The sequence below is a fragment of the Clarias gariepinus genome, chromosome 2 (genome assembly GCF_024256425.1).
Source record: "Clarias gariepinus isolate MV-2021 ecotype Netherlands chromosome 2, CGAR_prim_01v2, whole genome shotgun sequence".
In the NCBI taxonomy this organism is placed as follows: domain Eukaryota; kingdom Metazoa; phylum Chordata; class Actinopteri; order Siluriformes; family Clariidae; genus Clarias; species Clarias gariepinus.
In genome coordinates, this window is record NC_071101.1 from 29750019 (window position 1) to 29777975 (window position 27957).

A 27957-nucleotide genomic window follows, 5' to 3' on the forward strand; every position below is an offset into this window, starting at 1 on the left:
GAAAAAAGGACACAGGTGTGCTATTTCCATTTATTAAGCATCATAAAAACCCATATCAACAGGAACTTTGCTAGGAACTGTGCATATTAACTAGAGTTAATGCTAGAGTGGCAATATGATGCAGCACAAGAAACATAGTAGGCCCTAGACAAAGACAAACTAAAACTGGAAAGTGGTAAACAAGACATAGACAGGATTCAGTCATTAGGTTACTACTGTCTCAATAGATCTAAAATACCTTTTAAAATACCTTTATGTCTATAGAAGAATTGCACAGTGCAGTAATATTGTTGTTGGTCTTTCAGCTGCACCCATCAAAGGGTCGCCACAGCGGACCAACAGATCTGTAGACAGAGTGGCACAGGTTTTACACAGGATGCCCTTCCTTTTGCAACCCTCCCATTTTATCAGGGTTTGGGACCAACACTGCATCCAGTGGCTGGGGGTTGGGAATTGGGTGGTAAGTGAACCAGGGCCTTCTGCATGGCAGGTGAGAAAAATGAAGTACCACTGAGCCACTAATGCACTGTGCAGTAATGTACATCAAGCAAATAAAGCTTAGCTTAACTATATGATAAAACAAAGCACATACAGGGGAGAGGTATCTCAGTGATTAAGGCATTGGACTACTGATCAGAAGGTCCCACATTCAAACCCCCCCACCACCACCACCACCATCAAGTGGTCACTGTTGCCCCTGTGAATAAGGGTGTCTGCCAAATGCTGTAAGTATTAATTCACTTATATCCCAAAACACATTGTGCGCACAAGTGTGCTGATGAACTGGAAATTACTGACATCCCAATATTTCTGAATTCAACAATTCCCCAAAATATATTTCAAATACACCAATGTACCAATAAATCTCAATTTATTTATGTCTGAATATATTTAAAATCTGATGTCTTATTTTTTAGGCAGCAAAGTGGCTTAGTGGGTACCACTGTTGCCTTCAGGTTCCGTGTTTGATTCCTGCCTCGGGTTTTGTGTGCATGGAGTTTGTATGTTCTCCCTGTGCTTGGTGGGTTACCTGCTGGTATTCCAGTTTGCCCATAGCTTACGAATGAGTGTGTGAGTGTGTGAATCTATGTGAGTGTGTGTATCTATGTAAGTGTGTGTATCTATGTGAGTGTGCCCTGTAATGGATTGGCACCCTGTCCAGGGTATACCCCGCCTCGTGCTCTGGGGTCTTCTGAGACATGCTCCAGGCTCCCCACGACTCTGTACACAGGGTAAAGCGGTATAGTGGATGAGTAATGCGGTAATGAGTGAATGTCATGAGTGTCCTGTTTTGTCTGAATTTACTAATATCTCAGTAGACATGAATAGACTGATGTTGCAGCATACCTAATATACTGAATACTATATAAATAATAAATATATAATGTAAAATATTAAATCACTCAACAGCAAACATATTTTATGGTCTTTTATCAGTGATTAACAGACAATCTCTTTCTCTTTGTGCTTCGCTCCATCTTCCACGTCCGGTTATGGGTGTTAAATCTCGGTTTTCGTCTCTCAGCGGGTGTAACGCGCTCGCGGCTTATCCCGCATCCTCATTGGTCGAGACCGGAGGTGTGTCTGAAGGGGTGTGCGCAAGCGTTTCCACGGCTACGGCGCGAGCTGCCTTTCATGACGCGACTTCCGGGAGTTTGGTCGGGGCGCTCGGTAGGCGGTGAGTGGAGAGTTTGACAGCGGCGGACAAACAAGGACGCGTGGAAGGAGACACACGGGTTTCCGCTGTTCCTCCGCACGGAGCTTTTCCTCCAGCCTGACGAGAACTCAGTATGGACGCGGCACAACTTCAGGTATACGACTTTAATTTAGAGCTGTGCTCTCTGCGGCTTGTTTACAGCGCTGTAGTGTAGAAGGAGCAGGCCTGTAATGTCAATAGGTGCAACCTAACATATTTCTCTACTACATGACCTGTCAACACACACCAGTGTGGGAGTTATCACTCAATGAAAGTGACTCGTTTTCCTGCCACAAACATGATACAAAATTATTTTCTGTTCTTTGGTGTTTAGTTTCTACTAGTTTGAAGGAGTTTATCCTTCACTGACACTCGAGACCACTCTTGTACTTTCATTACATAACCCCAGAGCATTGTGAATGCTGCTCCAGCACTTATTTCCTACACTTATCTTATCACTTATTCACATCTGCCTGGATTCCCCGCCTGAAGCCATGGTCCATGTTGTGCAAATAAGCAGGCGTTTATTTATTCTTTCTTGTTAAGAATCCCCCTGCAAACCCACCAGGCGATGAGATGTTTCTTTCAGTTTGAGCAAGTCCAGTGTAAAAACACACACCAGCTTTCAAACTGCTATTGGATTATACTGTACAGGGTGTCTATACATAGCACATGGGTGTGATCAAAAGTTTCCGGGTTCTTGAATCGGTCGACACAGCCCGTGCACTGGCCTCAGAGTTTTTCACATCTAAGATTACTTGATTTTTACCTGTGGGGGCATGTGAATTCACGTGAATTATGAGTTTTTTTAGGCAACTCTGACAAAAAGTAATTCCAGTAAAGGTAGCATGCTAAAAAGTATAAATTTCCTCTATGGAGACCTTTGGTACATCTTGTAGAAGAAACTTGCAAGCCGACGGTTTTCTAAACGACTAACGCAACTAACTATACTATAATATCCACTCTCAGTCTCTTTGTACATGTTAGTTTTTCTAAAGCATATTGAAATAATTTGAGAAAAATAGGACAATTAGACACCTGCTGTGATAAAGCAATCAACCAGGTGTTTAAGAGTTTGGTACTAACCTCCATTAGCATGGAGGATATTCTGTTTGTCATTAACTGCAATGGCGGTCTGGTAATGCCCTAGGCAAATTGGGATTCTGCTTTAAGAGGGAGTTAATATGAAATAGGTTTTTAGCGCCCTGGAGACAGTTTCCCAGTAAAAACACCTTGCTCTGTTGCAGATACACGAAATGCACAGTGGAGTCCAAACATCTAAGAGCAAAAATAATTTTATTTTGCTTCCTTTTCTTATTTGTTACATTTTAACTATTTTAATTACAAATTAGCCTATATTACAATCATTGACAAAGACAACATCTTTGTGTCAACACTCAAAGACAACATCTTTGAGTCAAAAATATTTCCATTAATTTTATCATCATTCTCTCTCTTTGTTTTAATCACAGCATGCTCTTGAGCTGGCATCGTACGCCACAAGTAACATGTCACAATCTTGCTAGTTTATTTATTAAAAATTTTATATTTAAGATATAAAATAGCTGCTTCCTTTGTTTTAAAGTTTTAAACAACCTAAAACCTGTATATTTAGAATTTTAAATGAAACAAAAAAATGCCAGATTTTGAAGCATACATTGTGTAAATTCAAAAAGATCTTGCTTAGTTCTAAATTGAATAGAAAAAACTTTAAAAAATGAATTCGTATACACACACAAAACGTAAGGCAGACAAAAGCAACACATACTTTTGTTGCCATATTAGGAGTTGTTGTTTGCAGTGAAAGGATTTGATTGTACCAAAATATACTTACATATATTTATAAGTGTAGTGTACGATAACATTAGCTGGTTTTAAAGATGAAGTATGTTTATATTGCTGTTTATGATGCTGAAACTAAACCTGATCTTATGGAGCTTTTCCCCTAAATTATTATTAAAACTTATTCTTATTTATTTATTTATTTATTTATGAAAGGTTGTTTTGGTTTGATCAAGAAGTTATGATTAGGATGAGTAGAGGTGAATTTGGTAAATAGAGAAGTGTAATGTTCACCAGAGGAGTCTGTCTATGGAGCAGAATATTTTTTCTTATTGAGGTCCTGCTGAGTAACAGCCTGAACAGACCTGCATTGCTCAGAGATGTCATGGTGCATTTAGGATTAATTTTTCTTCACATTCCTTTTTGGGTCTCACTTGTGTTCATTTAATGATTTCTTTACATTTAAATATGCACCTTTTATATAAAATATAGATATGCTTCAAGGGGAAGATGGTTTATTATGACAAATGGATTTTCTGTGACAGAACGTCCAGTTCTGTAGTTTGATTGGTCACTTTAGCATCTTTTTTTATTATTTGTTTTGCTCAAGTCAGAACATGCCACTGATTTTAGCACTCTGTGAAAAGCAGTGTGTAATGTGCAGTGTGCTTACTGCATCTCTCATGCTCTCATTCCTGCATTTCTCTCTCTCTCTCTCTCTTTCAGGTTCTTTAATTCTTCCCTTTTTTGTGAGGCTTTGCTCTGGCAAGCGTGAGAAAGAGTGCTTTATTTTGGAATCTGAGCTTTCTAATCAGGCCCCACTCCACTCTCCCTCTCTTTCTCTGTACTATAGTACCTACTTGTTCTAGCTGCTTTTTTCCTGCAAACAGGATTTTCTGGTTCTGCTAACTGCCCCTTTGCCTGTTTGCTTGTACATGTCAACATACGTACATGTGTTTGTAAGGATAGTGCTTATTGTCACATACCTGTTGATAAGGATGTATGTGAGTGCACTCATTCATTTGCATATTCTTGTCTTATTTGGCTCATGCATTGTTGCTTAAATTGAGCTTAGGTGTCTGCTTAGTGAGAATTATTTTTGAAGTCAGGTTTCTCAGTCTTTGGGTCTCTTTAGTCATCACTCAAGTGAACGTGTCTGTCTCAGCTCTTAAAATATTCAGAGCTACTATATAAAGTTGCAGTGGAGTTGTTGACATTGCTGATCAGAGTGCTGTGTAAAACTGTATCATATCTTTACTGTATCACTTACATCTAAGATAATACGCTCATGACACTTTGGATCAATCAAACTCTGTAATAGTCATGCCAGACTGATTGTTCTTTGTACCGTAAAACACTCATTAGATGTTTGAAAATTAGCTAGTTAATCACGTATAATGGATTATAGAGAACATTAAGCCATTGCCTTCAAGGACTGGACTTGTTAATCACTATACACAGATCAGCCACAACATTAAAAAATTAAGCGTTAAGCCCAATGTTATGTAGGTTTCCCATGTGCCATTGGGCAAGCTCTGACTACTTGAGATATGACTTTATAGGACTTCTGGGGTGTGCTGTGGTGTATGGCACTGGGACATTAGGAGTGTATCCTTCGGGTGGTTTGGTTTGTGGGGTGGAGCCTCCATAGATTAGATGTATTCATCTGGTGCATTCCATGGACGCTCAGTCAGAGTGAGATCTGGAGAATTTGGAGGCACAGGCGCTAAATGTTCGGATAACTTTCTATCATTGCCAGCATTTACTTTTTCAGCAATTTATGCTACCATAGATGAGTCTTGGGTGCTAAAGATCCTTTCACCAGTTTTCTGGTATATAATTGAAAGACAATGTTATTCAATTCACCTTGCGATGGTGTTAGTGTTATGGCTGATTGTGTGTAAATGGGCTGAGGACAGCGAACAATGTGTTTTTCCTTCTCTCCTGCACTGAACAATCATATGTAAGCTAATACAGTATGTAAGCATATTTCTAAACTGTGGTCTGAACGATTACAGCCAAGTGTCCCTATGCGCTATAGTTAAGAAGGTTTTAAGTGAATCAGTGATGTCCATAGCACCAGATTATATACATTTACATTTAGGCATTTGGCAGACGCTCTTATCCAGAGCGACTTACAAAAAGTGCTTTAATGTTTACAACATTGGATACATACTTACACTGGGTTAACTAGGTTAATAACTAAGTACCATTAGTCCAACACAACTGAGAAGATTTTTTTTTTTTTTTTTTTTTTTTTGGGGGGGGGGTTAGTCCAAGTACTGGAGAAACAGATGCGTCTTGAGTCGTCGTTTAAAGATAGTCAAAGTCTCTGATGTACGGACATCTAGAGGAAGTTCATTCCACCATCTAGGTGCCAGAACAGAAAAGAGCCTGGATGAATGCCGCCCTCGATCCCTGAGAGATGGTGGGATGAGGCGAGCAGTGCTGGAGGATCGGAGGGAACGTGGTGCAGTGCGTGGTGTAATTAGCGCAGAGAGGTAAGTGGGTGCTGGGCCATTTTTGGCTTTGTAGGCAAGCATCAGTGTTTTGAATTTGATGCGGGCAGCTACAGGAAGCCAGTGAAGGGAGCGGAGGAGTGGGGTGGTGTGGGAGAACTTGGGAAGGTTAAAAACGAGTCGTGCTGCTGCATTCTGGATCAGTTGCAGAGGACGAATCGTGGACAGAGGCAGGCCTGCCAGGAGTGAGTTGCAGTAGTCCAGTCTTGAAATAACAAGGGACTGAACAAGCACCTGAGTAGCCTGTGAAGAAAGAAATGGGCGAATTCTTCTGATATTGTAAAGAAGAAATCGACAAGAGCGAGTAAGGTTAGCGATGTGTGGGAAAAATGACAGATGATTGTCCACGGTTACCCCAAGATTGCGGGCGGTGGTTGAGGGAGTGATTTGGTTGTTGTCCATGGATATCACAAGGTCTTGACCTGGAGATGAGTCACAAGGGATAAACAACAGTTCGGTTTTACTGAGATTGAGCTTCAGCTGATGAGCAGCCATCCAAAATGAGATGTCTGCCAGACATGCTGAGATCCGGGTGGAAACCTGAGTGTCAGAGGGAGGAAAGGAGAGGACAAGTTGGGTGTCGTCTGCATAACAGTGGTATGAGAATCCATGCGATGATATGACCTTACCAAGAGACCGGGTATAGAGGGAGAACAGAAGAGGACCAAGTACTGAGCCCTGCGGGACACCAGTAGAGAGTCTGCGTGGGGCAGATGTAGATCCCCTCCATGTTACCTCATATGACCTATCTTTAAGGTAAGAAGCAAACCATTGCCACGCTGTTCCACAAATTCCAAGGCTTGTAAGACTAGATAATAGAATCTTGTGGTTCACGGTGTCAAATGCAGCTGACAGGTCCAGGAGGATGAGGACAGATGAAAGTTTAGCAGATCTAGCAGCATGGAGCTTCTCAGTGACTGACAGAAGGGCAGTCTCTGTGGAATGTGCCACTTTGAATCCAGATTGGTTTGGGTCATTAAGGTTGTTCTGTGAGAGATAAAGAGACATTTGATTATAAACCGTTCTTTCAAGAATTTTGGAAATAAAAGAGAGCAGTGATACTGGGCGATAGTTGTTAACTTCTGATGGGTCCAGGCAGGGTTTCTTGAGGATGGGAATAACCCTCGCCTTCTTAAAAGCGGCAGGAACATGACCAGATGATATGGATTGGTTGATGATGGCTGTGGTGAAGGGAAGGAGGTCTCGTGATTATGACGAGCCCTCATGTCAAACAGCACACTGGAAAATGTAACAGGACCTTTACAGCTGTCCAGCCATATGTAGCATTTGCCATCACACTTTGCCCTTGTTGTAAGTTTTGCCACAAAACCAAACAAATACAAATAAAAAATCTAATGAGTGAACACACCCTTTGTTGTGGAAGTTTGTGTCTTTGCCAGAATAAATCACATGCAATGGAAAAAAGCTTTTCTGGTTTGTTAGCTTTTGTTTTCAGTTTAGGTGACTGACTAATAAGGTGTAAAATAAACCTTGGTGTGTGGGAATAACACCAACAACCTTTAAATGAAGGGTAATATATGCAGGCTATATTTCTAAAACTTTTCATGCTTTTCATTACTTTCAGCTATTCTGAATATAAAGCATGACTAGTTTTTTTTAGCTGTGACATTTCAGACCCTAGGTAGTTTTTACATTTTATTACTTAGATTCGACAGGCTGTATTTATATGCTGGATCATTGTGATTATTTAAAGTATTAATAAAGACCTTCCACAGGCACAGGTTCAGTGGCCACAGGCTGCCTTGTGTCTCCACCCAGAAGTGCTGTGTGTTTAAACCTGTGCCAAAACTAGTCTCAAGGCTGTGATTATGCATGAGAGTTTGTTTGATCATGATCATGTCAATTACCTGTGTTTACTGCACATAAACAGGTATGCAAGCTGTAAACAGATGCCGAGAGTTTTATAATAAAGAACATGCATTGCCATTATTATAATTGGTATTTGTTTCCTTCTTTTCAGATTGGTAAATATCATTGTCTAAAAGTGACAATTCCAAAGAACTTTCTGATATTTAAAAGATGGTGATTTACTTTTGTGTCGGAGGACAAAGAGCTAGAAATCTTGAAAAACCCTTTTCTACAGTTGACATGATTAAGCTCAGTTTAAAGTTACTGCTAAAGCATTACAAGCTGTTCGACCTGGACCTCATTCCCATGGCTAGGCGAGATGTTGCACTTCAGTCCGCTAAAGGAAGGGCAACAGATCTGACAGTAGTGCCAGACCAAAGATTTATTTTAATGTGGATCTGTTCCAGGGTTGATTCCCAAATAACATAAAATGAAAAGCTAGTTAACTATGAAGGGTGACAAATCCCTTGTTCCACATACTATGTAGTGCCCTTGATGGGGGTTAGGAAGGGATTTGGGATGCAGTCTTGTGTTTAGTAAGCTTTGTAGGTCGTGTTAGCCAGGAACAATGCCAGGAGAGGGGTCATGAACCAGTTTAAAGCAGTTCCTTTATGTTTACCTTTACAGGAAGGACAGAGTGTTAGGACAGGTAGCACTTTAAAATTTCTCAGTAACCTGAAAAAACAAGATGCTTTTTAAGGGAACGCCTGTTTAAAGCTACTGTATTATAATTAATAACACTGATATTAAATGAGGGAAAAGTATGTAAAAAAGAGTCTTTTTTATGTAACCCTGTGCCGTTTTATTCCTTAACACGTAATACTTTTGTTTTAGCAAAATACCCTGGAAGGATTGGCTATTATTTGTTAAAGCTAATGAAATATCTAGAAATAATATTTTCTGCTGACAGCAAAGATGTTGGAAGTAAATCACATTCACAATCAAAATGCAAAATCTTTTTTTAATATTTTTGGCAGTAAAAAAAGACATTGTTATATATTTAGCATCTCTTTTATTTCTTAAATTCATGACGAAGCAAAACATTGAATAATAAGTGTTGTTCAATACCGCATTCATGGGCCATAAATTAACCATGTGTCATACTGTAATGCATTATATCCCCCTTACCGGCCACTTCATTAGGTACCTGTTTAACTGATGGTTAACACAAATATCTAATCATTCAATCACATGGCAGCACCTCAATGCGTTTAGGCTCAACCTTCTGTAGGTTTTACAGAAAATATCGCGTGAGCAGCAGGCAATGCCAAAGGTCAGAGGAGAATGGCCAGACCAGTTTGAACTGATAGAAAGGCAACAGTAACTCAAAAGGCATCCTGTTTCAACCAAAGTATGCCAAAAGCGTCTCTGAACATGCACATCTGACCTTGAAGCAGATCGGCGACAGCAGCAGAAGACTACAACGGGTGTTACTCCTCTTAGATAAGAACAGGAAACTGAGACTAGAATTCTCATGGGCTCACCAAAATAACACAATATAAAACTGAAAAAAGTCTCGATGTCTGCTCCAACATTCTGATGTTGACATAAACACCATAAAACCTTGTATCATCCTACCTTGTATCAAGTGTCCAGGCTGATAGTATAATGGTCTGGGGGATATTTTTTGGCACACTTTGGGACCCTTAGTACCAATTGAGCACTGTTTAAATGACACAGCCTACCTGAGTATCCTTGCTGACCATGTCCATCCCTTTATGACCACGGGATAACAAGCCATGTCAGGAAGATAAATCACATCAAACTGGTTTCTTGAACCACCACAGTCACTAGATCTCAATCCAATAGGTCACCTTTGAGATGTAGTGGAATGGGAGATTAGCATGATGGATGTGTAGCTGACAAATCTGCAGCATTCTGCAGCAACTGCTTGATGCTACAGTATCATGGAATGCTTCCGGAATGTTCCAGCAACTTTGCTGAATCTGTGCCCTGCAGAATTAAGGAGGTTCTGAAAGCAAAAATGGGTCTAACCCAGTACCAGAAAGGTGTACCTAATGAAGTGGCTGATGAGTGTATCTCTGTATTTACAAACTCAAATTAAATTAAATTGTTACCTGCAGTAAGTGTTACTCACCGACCAGACCAGTTTCATACTGTTTTTTTCCCGTGTTTGTGTGCCTCAAAAGTTCATGCCAAACAATATCAATTGTTACAAGTGCATAAATCAGGCCTCATGTGAGATACTTGAAAAAATCCATTTGAAAAAGAACAGATAGCTGATTAAGTTTGTTTAAATATTGTGGATTTCTGTGTGCTTTTGAGGCCAGGTCAATTTGTGGTGTTGCACCCCTTAAATGTTCACTATAAACCAGTTAGGACTCTCATGATTTATTTCCCTTAGATTAAAGTAATTCAGGTCATTTTAGGGTTTAAGACATTTTAGATTTAAAAAAAGGAATATTTAAAGTTTATGATCAACATACATATATTATTGCACCCTTTAAAATTTCAATCACAGCCACCTGAATGCATAAAGTCATATCAGGTTAGTGAATGAGTTTTTAAAGACGAGTCATGGGTCAGGGACATTTTTAAATGCCTCATTTTCCCACGTGACAAAGCAGTTCCCTAAACTTTGCATCCACATGACCAATAGGCTGGAAAAAGAAAGCTGAATTGTCATATTACTGTAGAACAGTTTGCTGAACAAATATTTGACACTGAACAAAAATTTTAAATGGTTGTCCATGTTGTAGTTTTAGATTTTTTTTAAAAAAAGAAAAAAAGCATCCCAGTCCCTTCAGAAAAAAGTGACTAGGAACTTTTAAATTGTCTGAATAATATTTCAAGCAGTGGTATAGTAGGATATAACAAATGCTTATATGGGAAATGAGTTATCTCACTGGCTTATAGGCAAACATTAGAATCCTGAGGTGGACATTTGTTCAAAAACAAGACTGGAGTAGGAAATTTTTGGAGAAGTCTGCAATTGTCTGTAGTTGCATAATTACTGAAATAAAGATGCAGAACCATCATATTAAAAGATGTATCTGTGATAGTGGAAAAGATGTTACAGTACTGTGTTTCAGAAGTGTCAAATTACTGGCCTGCATCGAGCAAAGAAAACACATGAAAAGCTTGCTTATAGTACTGGAATTGGATTACCAACTGTCCAACACATTATAGTGCTGAACCGTCAACTATAATGACTATGATTAGAGATCAGGTATGTTTAATAGTGAAAGTAAGAGAACACACACACAAAATGCAACAGTAAGTCATAGGATTGGGATCTAACAGCTGTGTGACCATGAGAGCATCCTGTGGTAAGACTAATCAGAAAAAAGTCTTTAGTTTGCTATGGGAAATGGAAAAAATGGAAAAATGGAAATGGAAAAAAGATAATATTTCGATGGGTCCAGATTGACCATATTTCCAAAGCGATATGTGCGTCAGGGTAAGAAGGGAAGTGCATGAAGTGATGCACCCATCATGCAGTGTTATGATCTGGGGTTTTCTTCAGATGGTTAGGTATTGACCCAACAACATTACGTAATCATCAATGATTAATTATCTTCTTTGATTGCATAGCCATATTCCAAGACTTTAATTGCAACAGAGTGTTTCTGGGAGCATCTGGAATCATCAACATGCCACCACAGCATCCAGCACAGAGTCTTTTGAATGTGCTGGAAAAGACTTTATGGGGTGGTTCAACTCTCGTATCATTAATACAAAATCTCGGCTAAAAATTTGACTGACAAGAAACTGTACACAGATTAAACTCATTTCATTTCAGTCTTGGGTGGATATACTGTGTGCCTATTGTGTAGACAGATATGTTATCAGTGTCTAAAGTCCAAGTAAGATAATGTGTTTAAAATATTGCACTTCTTGAATCACAAAGGCCATCTAAATGAAGAACTAAGACTTGTATATCATGTCACGTTTGACGCTGTAGCATGGCTGCTAGAACTGAAACCGCACAGCTCCAGAGTGCTGAGCTTGGGTTAGTGTCTGGGTGGACTTTTGCATGCTTTTATGTGTCCACATGAATAATTGGTAACTAGGAGGACTGATAAATGACATCTAGGTGTTTTCCAGTGCTTTCAGGATAAATTCCAAATCTACTGCGACCTCTGCCCAGCATAAATAGCACATTTTCTTGCTGGTTGATGAGAACATTGAGTGCACCATCCTACATTTATTCCACCTGATCAGTCTGTTGGTTGTTGTGGTTGACTGACTGGTTCACAATGTCATGTCTTGCTCAGTCTCTCTGTCTCAAGTCAAACAAAGTCTTCTCGCCTTGTTTCTCTGTGTCTACTGTCCTCTTCTTTTCTGGAAGTAATAAAATAATAAGCATTTAATGCTATCTATTTCATAAGGCCTGTGTTGCCCGTGTCAATCCGAGCGCTAAAGTTACGATAACGCACTACTTCTTATGAGATGTTTATTATATTATTGTTTGGACCCTTTATTAAAGTAGCATATTTTAAATCATAACGTGCATATGTCTCGGCAGCAAAAAATAAGGTGGTTTCCAGATGTAAAACTAGGTTAGAGTTTAATGCACTATGGATTATCCTGACATATAGAAACCCATGTATTCTCCTTAAAGTGCATGTTAACTATTGATAACCCTGGCTTGATTTGGCTTGTCTGCTGAACTCATTCATCAGACAGACACAACACAGAAACATAGATAAGGATATTTCAAGTGCTCACATCCCAAGTTGCCTACAGATAAGATTGTTAATAAAAGACAATTTCAGCTCCTGGCAGGGTTAAACTGGAGATCGGTTTTGAATGCTGCACTTATTAATGACTGCTGATTTATTTTAACAATGATTGCTAAAGAGTTAAGATGAATGTTTAGATAAATCAGATTTGTTTCATGCTAAACATACTGAGCTCATGGTAAAGAAATATTATAAACTTCATGAACATTTAGAAGTGTCATTTAAATCTGTAGTAGTTCAGGAGTCTGTTTAATTTCATAACCTTTAACAGAATCCAACAACCACCTCTGTTACTGCATTTTTCTGTGTGCAGGCTGATGTGTGAGCTGGCCTCAGACCCAGTCCACCATCGATATGGTAGACATGGAGAGCCCCTACAGTCCTCCGTCTCCTTTAGGGGACTCTGTGTTGAACAGCCCGCTTTACAGGGACTTAGTGGGTGCGGGAGACCTGCAAGACATCTCAGAGTCCATGAATGAAGAAGCACTCAGCAACATCGATGTGTCCGAGTACCACTCCTCTGGCCTGTGCTCCAGCTCCGAGAGCTCCACGGTGCCAGGTAGGAATCTAGCAATGGAACAATGACATGGTGACAGTTTCATAATGACTAACTGGATAACATTCTCAAACTTTACTAACTCTGTTGTGTTAAGAATGTGCCAGAGATTATTAGAAACCCAAAAGATTAAATGTAGCCCTTTAAACAAAGGGATTTAAATAAAGTTAATACATTCCTGATATTCCTTTGGACAATATTTTATTTAATCCAGCTAAACCATGGATTATCGTTGCATGTTGAAAGCTTGTTCTTGTTTCTAATTATGAGGGAAGCCTGGCAGTTCATGAAAAGCAACTGCGACCTACAGTAGCAGTTGCTTTTCATGGATGTAGGATCAGAGAAAATAAAATATTTCCCGTATTTTGGTTTGTATTCTGCAAAATTAGAAACTTACACCTTGTGTGGTGCCATCAGTTCAGTGCTGACACGAATCATCTCTATTTTTATATTGCGATTGAAAGTAACTTTATCTTCATCCCAGGAGCAGTTATTTGAAGTTATTAGAATAACGTGAGTAAATATCACTCTATATATGTCTCCTACACACTTGGACTTGGTTAGGATTTGCAACGTACTACACGTAACGGCTGTTATGCAAAGGACACAAACCTAATCACAGGTTATAAGGCAAACATTTAGCTTAGAAGCAGGGTGTATGTGCGGCACTCAGCCAAGTCTGCTAGAAACGAAAAAGAAAATGGAAGAGTAAAATACAATAATAATCATTAAATTAAATTTTTAAAGATGTACAACTATGGCATGGCTGTCTAGGTAGTTATAAGGAAATGTTACTATACTGCTTTATATTAATCAACAGTTAATCAAGAGTTAAAGCACTTTGTGTGGCATAAGATGCTGGTATATGTTTTCGTGATCTGTATTTCCTCTCCAAATTACGATACATTTTGTTTTCTCCACACCTCACAGATTACAATTTTATTGTATCATTTAAAACATTTAGCCATATTCATTCAAGTCATCTTCAGCATGAGTGACCTTGAGACAAAGTTGGATTTTGTATTTAAGTATCAGTTTTCTTTTCTCTATTACAATGCAATCAGCTAAAAATTACATGGAAATGTATTTCAAAAGTACCATTTCTCACTGTATGTTGCAATGATGCTGGGATCTTTAGTGTTCTAAATCTAAAATGACTTTCTATACAAAACCTTGTGTCATTTTGTGTGTGTGTGTGTGTGTGTGTGTGTGTGTGTTGATAGATGCCTTGACCCCAGCCTCGAGTCCATCTTCTGGAGTGTGTGGGGCTGTATCGGGACAGGAGGAGTTCACCTCCTCTTCTCTAAACCTGGAGTGTCGCGTATGTGCTGATCGAGCCTCAGGATATCACTACGGTGTCCACGCCTGTGAGGGCTGCAAAGTGAGACTTGTTTTTCAGGAGTCACTTTTCTACTTACTCTGAGATTCAAACCTCTTTATTTGCACTAGTTGTTTTGATTTGTTAGCCAGCAACCATTTCCTCACTCTCCTGATTATAGTTTTATGATACAACAATGAATACATCAACCAAGTGGACTGTGGAAGTCACCTGTTACAGAACATATTTCTGTAATTTAGCGTAGCTGTATGCTGTTGTATTCTCCAGAATAAGAGACGGCTGGTCATTTATTTTACTTAAACTGACACATCTGCCCTTAAACTAACACATCATGATTCTTTTATTTCATAATTGAAATGATTCTTTTTAGTTTTAGCGGGTCTATAATTATAATAGGAAGTAATTATATTTTATTTAAATACCTTGTAGAAGTGAATGCCCTATGATGTAAACTTCTATAGACTACGTGCATATCATGGGCAGATGTGTCAGTTTAAGGGTTTTTCAGTTCAGATGTTATTTATCCCTAGAGAAAACAAAAACAAGACGCTATCTGGCCGTTTACACGCACATACTCCCATCTGCTCCCCGTCACATGCACAGGATTGTACACACACTATGACACACTGCTTCAGCTGGACGGTCATGTCCATGGTCCATGATTACTCCATGGCAGCCACGTGCATGCTGTCTTTCTGCTGGACTTGTGCCCCCAAACTTTTTGTCCTTTAATCAACCTTACACACACACACACGCACACGCACGCACGCACACGTCTTGCAGTGCCTGCGGATGTCCTGCCCTCACTACCATCTCACTTTCGTAACTTTGTAGAAGTGTCTTGGGACAGAATGGCTTAAGAATATGCATGAAGAAATTTCTGGTTAATGGCGCTCATCTGCCTTCCAGCCAGCCTCCCTTTGAGTGTCCACACTGCTGGCACTGATAATTGGTGGTTTATCCAGATTGTGCAAGTTTAGTGATTTCAGGTTTATCACGATTGTGTGGTTTGATGACTGGACTTGTGCTTGTCTGGTTGAGTAGAATCCCTGGTGGGACTTTAAATGTTCTCAAAATTTATGTGCGGTCCAAGGCTCAATAATAAAAGTCATGAGTGTCATTGCTATATGCTGAATTAAGGACACAGGTAAGGACAAATAACTCCCAGGTATAAAAGGTTCTTTAAGGATTCCTTGAGTGATTAAAAGTTTTATCTTTATAGTGGGATTTTAAAACATTTTATCTAAATGGTTGGGTTTGTCAAAGTTTCTTTGACTAAAACAAGTTTAGTAAAGGGATGTTAGTTGGAATATTTTCTAAAATGCTGTATTTGTTTTCTAAGGCTGTCCTAGTTGAAATAATATTTCAGGAAGAACCTCCTAAACCAGTTGTGTTATTCCAAATGAATTAAAAAGACATAATTTAATATACTGAAATAGGACATTCATGTCCTGTTTTATGGAATGCTATTGCAGTCATTTATGCATGTTCTTTTGAGTGTGTTAAAAAAAAATTTTTTTTATTCACCAGATAAATTTTGTAATTTCTACACTTTCTGTATTTGGGATGCTTGACATCAAATCCATCAAACTCTTAAATTTCTGCTCTCTACAGGGCTTTTTTAGGCGCACAATCCGTCTCAAGCTAGAATATGACAAATGTGAACGCCACTGCAAAATCCAAAAAAAGAACCGGAACAAGTGCCAATACTGCCGCTTTCAAAAGTGCCTAGCTGTGGGCATGTCCCACAACGGTAAGTGTTATACTGTTTATACACCCACACACTCTTCCAGAATACTACTGTAAATTAACACAATTATTTTCTGGTATAGGTACTGCTCGTGATCTCTCAGGTCTGATTGGTCAAAAGGTGATTAGTTATCTATACCAGCACAGGTTCTACATAAGTGCAGACAAAATCACAGGTTTATGTTATTGCATTATAAAATGATATTGCATTGCTCATTCTGTATAAGAATATTTTTTGTAAGAAAACATCTTCTTCTGCCATCGGCAAAGTCTTCAGAAAAGTGGACTTTTGTCGGAAGCATAACAAGTTTTATTTATTATTTTTTTTCATTTTAGGGTGAGAGAGAGAAATAAAGACACTGGTAAAGGAGTGATATGGAAACTTAAAGCTGTTAGTAAACATTCTGAAACATAAAATAGAATTATAAAAGGATGAAACATGTGAAGTGTCATTGTTTAATAAGTAAAACATTTAAATCCATGAATTAACTTATAATTGACTATACTTATTATGATGGTATACCACATAATTTTTATTTTTCTCAGCACGGTATAGTACAGTATACCCCAAAACAGAATGATCTCTGATGCCGTTATTTAATTCCTAATGTGTAATGGTACCTTAACATGTAGAAGGAATTCTCTTGAGGTCGTAAATACAGTATTTCCTTCACTTTGCAGATCTTAACAGGAAAAACTCTAATAACAATTGAAGCAATAGAGGAGTATGGTTTCTTTTTACTCAGCATTTGGTTTCATGTAAAGGTAAAAAACATTATGCCTGTGACAGAAACACTATAAATGATGATTGCTGCCTAATAATATATATATATATATATATATATATATTTTTTTTTTTTTTTTTTTTTTTTTTTTTCTGATAAGGTCCATATTTAGTTTAATGACGAGAGACTGTTCATTTAATTAGGACCGACAATCAAAGGGTAAAAGGCTTGGAGAAATGTGATGAATATAGTCTAAAGAGTGTGTGGTCCATGACTCCAATAACATAGAAACATAATAATAAATATTTACATTTATATGAATTTATATTAATGTTTTTTGACATACTACTCCATGAAGCCCAAGTGATTTTTCAGGCTTGTCCAACTCTTGGAACGCCATTAAAACTGTTTCTTATTTAAAGCTGATTCAGAAAGTTACAACTTACTTATGAAATAAGAAATAAGAACAAAATGTGAGATTGTGGGTTAATAGATTAATATCACCCCACACAGTGTAGCGAAGAACGCCACATCAGAGGCACAGTTCAGTCAATGAGACAAGTGTGTTGGTCAAATAATACAAGTCTGTAAACTATCTTATCTTCTCCAGTGACTTGGCCTATCACATGTTCAGCTCGTACAACACTCTTCAAGATATGCTCAGTGCATTATTTAGCAGTGGGTTGTATGCAGAGTGTCACTGCATGTGTGCTACTTTGAGTAAAGTGATATTTTATTAGTATTCACCCTACCGTGATGTCAGATCCAAAATCCTGTTACCAATTAAACAATGTAAATAACATTCGAGTTACCTTAGACTCATTGTATGAGCTTAGTATCATGGTCAAGCACATTAATTTTCCAGAGCTTCTCTTCTAAGGTTCAGATAGCGGCGTTCAGTTAAGCTTTGTCTCCTTGTGTCTTATTATCGCCTAACAGCCAGTGTAGGTTAATCATTAAGATAAAAGGGGCACCAACTCATAGTTACACTTTCATAATTCTTTAATAAATAAAAAAGAAAAAAATCATGATAATGGTTGGTCAAAGTGGAATATTATCTTTGTTCACAAGCTCAGCAATCAGAGGACGGCAAAGTCCTTGACCTAAAAACTTTTAGTGCGCCCCTTTTTATGTACATGAACAGCGTGGCATGCTGACCCTCAACCCCCACTATACAGGGCTTCAGTGGTGCCACACTAAAAATAGCAGCAAGGGTGAAGGAAGTCCAAGTGACATCATGGAACAGTGTCAAAACAGACTGCGAGGGATCAGAACACACACGGGGTCAAACCACCAGCTGGACAGGCAGTGATTTGAACTTGCTAAATAATATATAGACAGAATAATAGAAATATTTGCTTACAGTATTTTCACTGCTAAGTAATACATTATGGTGATTTTAATATTGAGTGTTATATACCTGTATGTTTGTGTTAGATAGGAAATTTAATTAGACCTTTCACTAAAAATGTTAGTTGTACAGTGAAACTCTGATCAGTTCATCAGTGCATGTAATCAAATTTTTTTGTTTTCTTAAGATCAGCTGTATGATCTTGCTGTCCTGCTTTCCACTCTACTCTTTTTAGAACAGATGTTCTGGGTGTGTTAAGTCCCACATAACTCATATATCTAGCAGATCATCAGCAGCAGATCACCAGGTCACAGGATGGAAACAACACCGACACTTCAGCTTTAATACATGTTCCTGTTTTAATCCAAGACTTTTTTAATCCACTTGTCCTATTTCCTTTTTATTTTCTTTTATTAAACATCTCTATATCCCTCATTTATTTATGTTTTGCTTACAAAGGGGCAAATTCTCTTTTTGCTAAGCAGTTTTAACTCTAAGCACTTTCAGCTGATTTATTTGTTTATTTTGCTAAGCCACACAGTTACCCATGAATCATTCAACCATAAAAAACATCTAACAGAAGGCACGAACCAGTGAGAAACAGGTGCTGATGATGACAGATGATTAGGTGATTAGTACACTTGTGATGGTAGTGTGGTGGTTGGAACAGACGAGAGGGGAAAAGAGGTTGCGGCTGAGGTTGTTACATAAACCAATTTTTAATAGTATCCTCAGGCACTTTGCAGCCTTTCACAGTAAAACAGTTATTCCCAATTTTTTAATCTCTATCTAAATTTTATCTACATACTTTTATTTAACTTAATTTAATATGAAGCAATGTAGGGTGGCTTGTATATTTTATAAATACAACTGTGTAAATATATTTTAAGGATATAATAAATCTTTTGTAAAATTAATTAATTAGAGTGCCAATTCTTGTACTAGGCTGACTGAAGGATTAAACCTCTCAGAGCCAGCTTATCAAATTTGCTTATGCTGAGCTACATCTGCCACGTCTGCTGGTGCTTCTTCAGCAACAAAATCACCTTCCAGCTTACTGCTGTATTTTTTTTTAACTGTAATGTCTGAATATTTGATCACTATGCAGGTGCAGTTAGTGCAGATTTTATTTAAATAATTTAAAATAAAACAGCCAAACTGTTTCCTTTAGTTAAGTTAAGGGTTAGAGCATAGTATAAAAAAATAATACCTGGGCTATCATGATTACCTTTGGAGATTAGTTAATCTAAGTATGCATTATATATTGTTTCAACAGACTTAAAAAAATGCATTGCACAAAACCAAACATGTTGCCAGCACATTAATCGACTTTGTAATTAATCGAAACTGTAAGCTGAAATGCTGGGTCATGATGAACTTGACACATACGCAGTGATTTTTGTCTTTGGACAAAATCCATGATGAAATGGGAGTTACGCCACTCTTTGGGGTCTACTACAAGGACACCAGACATACACAGCTTATTCATTATTGCAAACAGATTTTTCAGTTTTGTAATATGTTACCATTATTCATTTTTAAAAAACTTACACGCTTAGGTCACAACATATCTTCAGCCTAATTTCAGACCAATGTAACCATAGCTCACTTTACCTGCAAGTAGAGATTTTGGAAGCGATCCGATATAAAAAAAATGCAATGGGGTGTTCAAGTCAACCCAGTACTTTTGATTGTGCAGAATAATATACGAGAGAGAGAAAAAATCCCTCTTTCTTTCATAAAATTTTCTGTTTAATCCAGTGTTTCACTAGTGAATCAGACTGCCTGTTTCATGTGTGTAATGCTGGCCTCACAGGAACTCAAATTTCCCAAACCAGTCAAAATGGCTTGGAGTGAGGTCAGGACTGTACAGGATGTGGCAATAACTCCCAGCTGAGTTCCTGCAATCTTCAAATGGGGTTTGTGAATGATTGTGCTTACAGTTAACACCGACAGATGCATCTCATCTGTAAGGATCAGGTGTTCTAGTCATTAAATGTTTATGCGAATGATTGCAGTGAGTTCGAGCCACCTTGGCTTGGATCATCATTCACACCTTCTATAAAACATTTGTACAATTCAGATTTTTTATTGTAATTAAGAGTCTCATCACTATACTGTGCTTGAAGTCTTCTGTAAATAAAAAAAAAATTCTGTAAACGGCTATAAAAAATCATTTTTACGCCTACGTTCACCAGAATTTTTATCCTGATATTTTAAGTCCTGATTTGACTTGAATGCCCCTCTTTCTAATCCATTAAATAACAATCAACATATAACTGGCCAGTAAGTTAAGTACTTAACACGTTCTTGACCCGAGTCATCATATGTTTTGCTTGCAGCCATTCGCTTTGGCCGGATGCCCCAGTCCGAGAAGCTAAAGCTAAAGGCAGAGATACTAACTGGGGAGAGGGAGGTGGAGAATCCTCAGTTAGCTGACCAGAAAACCTTGGCCAAACAAATCTACGAGGCTTATCTGAAGAACTTCAGCATGAACAAAGCTAAAGCACGGACCATCCTGACAGGCAAAACAAACAGACCAGTAAGATTAGACACCTTTTTATTATTATATGTTCTTTCTGTTGCTTTTTTCCCCTTTGCCTTTTTTATTATTATTCTAACTATTCCTGCCTGGTCCCAGATAATTTATGGCCAATTTATCCTCTGTCACAGGTTGTATTTTTGTTTGCATCCACCAATTATATTTGCAAATTGAATATTGTTGGTTCTGTATCCATAATACATAAACAAATGTGATTTTAGTTACAGCAACCCTGACCCTGATTTGCTGAAGATAAATAAATGAAATAAGTACACATGTACACTGCTGTGCAAACAAACCACCTCACCCAGTTAATAAATGTGCCCTTTTTTGTTGCGCAAACTTCATCGCTGACCATTCACCTCGCTCATATGATCATGATATCAAACACTGATACACTCGCTTATCTTTTTATCTGTGTCCCATAGGATCCCAGTCTCCACTAACACACCTTTACACTCTATTTCCAAGTTAAAGAAACATTCACATCTTAATCACATTTGATATTTTTTATTATGATTTTGTCCCTTTACTTGGTTTTGAAGTCTTTTAAAGTATCACTGGTATCATGCTGCACTGGCACAAAAAAATAGACTTTCTACTATAGAGTTAAGAAGCTAAAACCAAAATATTGTGCTAACATAAACTTCAATCTGCACGCTAAATGTAATTTTCATGATCCTTTATATCAAATGAGTTTAATCTGGTACATTAATCCTTGTGACTTATGAATTCAAGAAGGATTACTGCTATAAAAAATAATATTAAAAAAGCTCTTTCAGTTTAAATGCTCTTCAGATGCCTGATGATGACATTTAACAGCATGTGTGATAGATTTAGGTGAAACTTAAAGCCAAAAGCTTTTTTGTAAAAGCATTCTGTTTAAGAAAATGTATATTGCTTTATTATTATTTCTTTTTTTTTTACATTAAACAGTGTCTGACACTACAGCCACATGCATTTTCATTTTCTTAATTTTGTTTGTGGATAAATTATAGTGTCCTTTTTTTTGTTCAATATTTAATGCATTTATCTTTATTTATTTTTTTTATTTCAGGCAATGAATGCTTTTTCTAATCTTTTTCTCTTTTTTTTTTTTTACCGTAAATTAAACTTCCAAAAAAGAATTTCCGCTAGTTACATATACAGTAAGCAATTCATAACTACTGGTCATGAGGAACCGATGCACCATAAAGCTGACTGTAATGCTGTCTGGAGATAGATTGTAACACTGACACCACTGGGAGGCACAATGTTGACCCTGTACTGTAGAACTGTGAGAAAGGTGCAGAGTAATGTTAGCTTCGTAGAATCTAGAGAAGGTGCATGATGATGCAGCAGTGCAAATTTCCTGAAGCAGTATGTCTATAAGAAATCCCAATTAGGAGGAGATTACTCCTTTTGAAGTGGCATGTCGCTGTAGGGGTCTGGTGACCAGCCCCTGTAGGCCATGATGATAATGTCTATCATCTGGTGGGCTACAGCAGCTCCAGCAGCGGACAGTATAATGATTGAATCAATGCTGTCACTGATAGAAATGGTACAGGTTGAAGCATTCCAGCACTGCATGCAAAACAAGGAAAGGCCACACTGTGGTTCAAACCACTAACTCGAATGTACAAATAGCATCCTTACACCTCCTCACCAGCACTCTGCAAAAAGGGGATAAGCTTCTGTTTTTTTATAACCAGCGAATTCTAAGTGAGCTACTTTGTGTCTGATGTCAGGCTGCCTGGAAAGAGACTTTGATTGCTCTCTCAAATACAGCATATGCTTTGGTGCTGATCAGTCGTAATCTTCCATGGCCATGTATGACTTGTAGGCATACATGGCTAAACAGTTTTCAGCAGGCGGTATACTTGTTTGGATTAGCTCCTTACCCACAGTTGGGAGACTATGTGGCTGCAGGATGTGGAATGCAGTCTGACTCCAGCCCCGTGTGCATATTAGCAGTCCAGCTGTCTGAATCCAGGTCTGGCATGTAGAAGGCAAGATGTAGAAAAAGGAAAGATTCCTGTATGACTTAAAGTTTTCAGCATGAGCCCAGCACAGGTTACCTAGGTGATCCTCATCTAACCTGACAGTAAGAAGGGATAATGTTTTTGTCCACTAATTTTAATTTTTCATTCCAGCCCTTCGTAATCCATGACATGGAGACTCTGCATCTAGCGGAGCAGACTCTGGTGGCAAAGATGGTCAGCACTGCAGGTGGACTACTTGAAAAGGATGCAGAAGTAAGGATCTTCCACTGCTGCCAGTGCACGTCGGTGGAGACAGTCACGGAGCTCACTGAGTTTGCCAAGTCTGTTCCAGGCTTCTGCAACCTCGACCTGAATGACCAGGTTTGTTCTATGACAAACAGCAATCAAAAGAATGAGCTTGAAAGTATATACGGTGCTTGACCTTTTTGCCACTTGGAAGCCAGTGGAATCTCTTTCTTGTGTATTATTATGCCATTGCTTTTTTAGTAGTGCAAGCCTAAATGATTGTGGTACCACTCAGTCGATTCTTTTTAAGTGAAATGAAAACACAGCATTTTTTTTCAACACTTTATTCCCTCCTTCCCACTTTCTGATGTTATAAATTTTCTTTTCTTTTTTTTAGGTAACACTGTTGAAGTATGGCGTGTATGAGGCACTCTTTGCCATGCTGGCCTCTTGCATGAACAAGGATGGCTTGCTGGTTGCCTATGGCAGTGGCTTCATCACAAGAGAGTTCCTTAAAAGCTTGCGACGACCCATCAGTGACATGATGGAGCCTAAGTTTCAGTTCGCAATGAAGTTTAATGCACTTGGACTGGATGACAGTGATCTAGCCCTGTTTGTGGCAGCCATCATCTGCTGTGGAGGTAAGAGACGTGAGTTGATTAACAGACTGCCTACTGTGTGAACACCTTTAGTTTTCCATTCCTCTTGCTGTGCAGTGTGTTGCTTCAAACTTTTATATTAATCGGGTATGTTTTGTGCTTGGAATGACCAAGTCTCAAATCTTTCTTGTCACTTAGATCGTCCAGGACTGCTGAACGTTCCATACATTGAGCGGATGCAGGAGAGCATCGTCCATGTGCTGCAGCTCCACCTACACAATAACCATCCAGACAATTTGTTCCTTTTCCCTAAACTGCTGCAAAAACTAGCTGACCTGCGTCAGTTAGTGACAGAGCATGCACAATTAGTGCAGGAAATCAAGAAAATGGAGGACACATCATTGCATCCTCTGCTCCAGGAAATCTACAGGGACATGTACTAAATATTATGGGGCTCAGAAAAGCTGCAAAGGAAGAAGGGAGTGGGTTTATCCTTTCCTAATAACTGAGGGCTTGTCTGACAACTTGTTTATTCATTTGTTCCTAAAGAAAACGAGGAAATGCTCTCAGGGGCCTCTGGAATCTGTCCATGCTTAAGACACAGTGTAACCCTATTTGAGGGGCTGCCAATAAACCACTATGCACAGGAGACAGTGGTGTCCAGAATGTAAATGCCAGCCAGCTGTACAGAAGAGATGGAAATCAGGTAGAGTGGTTGTTTTAGAAAGGACCAGTGTCAGGATTGTCCTCATTTATACTGCACTAAAGTTACATTGTACTTTTCTGACTTGCGGTTTATAATATTTTCTAAAAATGTACAAAAATCTTCATGAACTCCTTCACTGGCTAGAGACTGTGAAAACAAGCCTCGAGATTAGACTTGTTGATACAGCAATATGTCCTTTTAACAGAAATAAGGGTTATTTTGCATAACAGACTTGACGAAGCTTTTGTACACCCAAAACATGCAGATGGTGCGATGTAGTAATGGTGAGTTGTTCAACAAGAACAGGAAGATCTGCATGAAATCTGTATCACATTAATGTGCACAGGATTTAGAATTGCACCAATAGCACCTGAACAATTAGGATCCGGTTAAGAAAAAAAAAAAAAAAACACACACACAACAGGGTTTTTAAATGTATTTTCAGTGCAACAAGTGCACCAACTAATGATTATTAGATAAACAACAGTCAAATGACCCTTTGTGCCATGAATGTAAGCATTTGTTCCAGCAGTTATATGAATCCTGTTGCTCAGTAATGTAAGGGTAATAAGTTAGGGTCAGTTTGTACCTCTGATTTCTAAATGTAATAGACAAGGTAGAGCTGGTTCTGCATAAGAAGTATTACTGGAATGTTTTATCATGTTGCCTCTGATATATTTCCAAGGCAGTTTTTAACACCTGGTTAGCTTGCTCAGGTCCAAAATCCTATGCCTGACACTGATCATGGCACACACTTAAGCAAAAATGTTATCACACTCCTTAAAATAACGATTTTGCTTCTGGCAGGTCCATTCTCGTTAGTAGCAAAACCACCTCAGCTCTTAATAAATTATCAATCACACTTACATAACACCCTTGGATTGTGATGCACACCTGAATGGAATATGCATCATTAGCTTTCCTGGTCTTTCTAGTGTAGGAACCAAAGTGTTTCTCCAGCATCTACTCATAAGATAAGATGCTATGCAACAACAACAAAAAATAGAAAATAATTTTCTAGATTTGAAACAGAAATTTAAGCTTATCTTAATAAATATATGCATTAGTTGTTGCAGTTTCTTACTGCTGGATCTCTTTTTTTTTTTTTTTTTCTTTTTCATTTTAGAAGATCTAGTAAGGTAAGATCTAGTGTCCTTCCTCTGTTTAGCCATAGCTTTAATGTGTTATTAAAATGTTTATGATAAAATTCCTACTGAAGGAAGTTTAAAGAGTCGGATTGCGTCAGAACCCTGTAAGTTCAATTGGTTGTGGCTGGGGCAAGTCAGTGTTTTAAATCATTTTAATAAAAGTGGAAACACTATATTGCCAAAAGTTTGTGGACACCTGCCTATCACACCCATGTGCTTGTTGATTTAGTCTCCCTTTGATGTGTTAATATGCTCCACTGTTCTGAGAAGGATTTTCACTAGAATTTTCACTGTTGCAAAGTGTGTTCATTCAGCCATGAGAGCGTAAGTGTGGTAAGGCACTGATATAGGGTGAGGCCTGAGGAGGTGCAGTCAGTGTTCCAGTTCATCAAAAAGGTGTTCAGTGGGGTTGTGTTCGGGTATTTGTGAAGGACACTCAAGTTCTTCCACTCCATTTTTAGCAAACCATGTCTTCATGGAGCTCGCTTTGTGCTTTGGAACAGGTTTGGGGCCTCTTAGTTTCAGTAAAGGGAAGCTGAAAGAGACACTACAGCATCTAGTGAAATTCACTACGATTGTATGCTTACAACATAGTGGCAAAAGATTGGGAAAGAACCATTTATGGGTATGGTGGTGTGTCCTCAAACTTTTGGCCATGTAGTATAGGTTTTGAGATACATGAAGTGATTTTTTTATATATAATAGCCATCTTTAATTAATAGCAATATATATTTTTTCTTACTGATATCAGGTATAGGCCAAATTGCATAAGAGTACAATATAACTAGCATGCTATAGAATTGAAGGGGGGACAATTTGCCACAGTTTAAATGAGTTTTTAAATTTTGAAAAATCAATATAATCTAGAATCACTTTGATAAGACAGTAGAGGCAGTATCAATAACTGCATTAGACTAGAAGTAAGTTCTAATACTTTAGAAATTCTAATATGAAATAAATAATAATTGTTGCACTGTTAACATTTCTATGAAATATAGGCAACAAAGTCAAGCCAATACTGTTGTATTAATTCCTTCTGCCTTTTTCACCCCAATATGAATTTTGCTTTTGCCATGGAACTAGATTACACATGCTTATACTTTATGCTTGTGAATGTAAGCCTCCATATGACGTTATGAATGATTAAATTACCTGAGAGGTTCATTTTCACCTCCTCCAGGTGCCCCCTTCCTCATGATTCTCAGGTGTCAGGAGTATATTTTATTGTACCTCCTGTTATGTTTATTTTTTGTGATTCGCATGCAAAGGGTCCCTATCCACACAAGGGGAAAAAGACTTTTACACTGATCTTTTAAGCTGGATGAGAAACAGACAGCTGTGTATTTGTGTTCACGGATACAATCCTAGTGGCCATATTTCCTTTTAAAGGGACCTAAATGCACTTTTTACCTGTAAATCATGTGATAAATATTTTGAAATTGCATCCATATCATTACCATTGGTAGCATGGTCACCATATCCATTTAAATCTTTTTCAATAGTGTAATATTTTTATACTAAAGCAAGATTCTGATGATATATAAAATATTGTAAAAAATAAGGATTTATTCAGAATGCAATTTAAAGTATTAAAATGGTTAACCATTTAGCAGAATGTACCGTCATAAGAGGAAATGTCTATTTAAACAGGGTTTCTAAATCCCATTTTTCCCATGACAGACTTTTGTCTCAGGTAGAACCTTAAAAATGGCATGCAAACTTGATGGTTATAATTTTTAAATAACTGAAATCCTGACATCCATCAAGCCAGAAAATCTAGTGTCTGTTTATGGCACTTCCTTTGGACAGTGTAATTGTGTCAGCAGGTATAGTTTAGTCATTTATATCCTTACACAACTTTTGTATATATGTTTTTTGTTCATGATTTCTGATTTATAATACACTGTTTCACTAAAGCTCATTAAAGCATATGTACTTTCAGTGATATGAATGTTTCTTCACCAATTTTAGCAATGCATACCTGCAATTCCAGCACCAGATTGTAATACTCAAAAGGATTCTCTTAAAATAAATTGTGACTTCAGTTCATAATCACAAGTTATAATAGAGTTACTATGATGACAATCCTGATTTGGTTATCAAAATAGCTGCATCATTATGAGAACATTGTGTCCTGTCTTGTCCAGCATGGAAGTGATTTGTGCTATTTATACTTCATTACTTTAACAGACATGTCAAACACGTGAATAAAAGGAATCTGATTTGACCAGCTTTATTAAAATAGCTATAAGCTTTTTAAAAGTAGCTAATTTAAAAGTTTGTTGTCTAGGTTGTATAAACAATTAAATAGCACAAATGTGACATTTTTGTTCATGCCATGCCCAGTGGTAAAAAAAAAAAAAACAAAAAAAAAAACTGGCCCTGGTCTGTACTTGAGTTCCTACAAAATAGTAAATATTGTAAATTAAAACTATATTTGTGCCCAGATTCTTCAGGATTAGA

The 27957-nt window shown here is 38.0% G+C and overlaps 2 protein-coding genes across 2 annotated transcripts; one reads left to right on the forward strand and one right to left on the reverse strand.

Moving 5' to 3' along the window:
- Positions 1–1664: 1664 nt before the first annotated feature.
- Positions 1665–27435, forward strand: pparab (peroxisome proliferator-activated receptor alpha b). The gene is made up of 8 exons (XM_053475784.1): positions 1665–1811; positions 12886–13131; positions 14352–14509; positions 16082–16220; positions 20635–20834; positions 22967–23176; positions 23439–23682; positions 23839–27435. The coding sequence occupies exons 2-8, from the start codon at positions 12927–12929 to the stop codon at positions 24081–24083; spliced, it is 1401 nt and encodes a 466-aa protein (XP_053331759.1). The 5' UTR covers positions 1665–1811; positions 12886–12926; the 3' UTR covers positions 24084–27435.
- Positions 5745–6846, reverse strand: LOC128505405 (uncharacterized; the record flags this gene model as incomplete). Its single annotated transcript, XM_053475797.1, has 2 exons — positions 5745–6537; positions 6733–6846. Coding segments are annotated over 2 exons (903 nt in total), but the record flags the coding sequence as incomplete, so codon positions are not given.
- Positions 27436–27957: the final 522 nt, after the last annotated feature.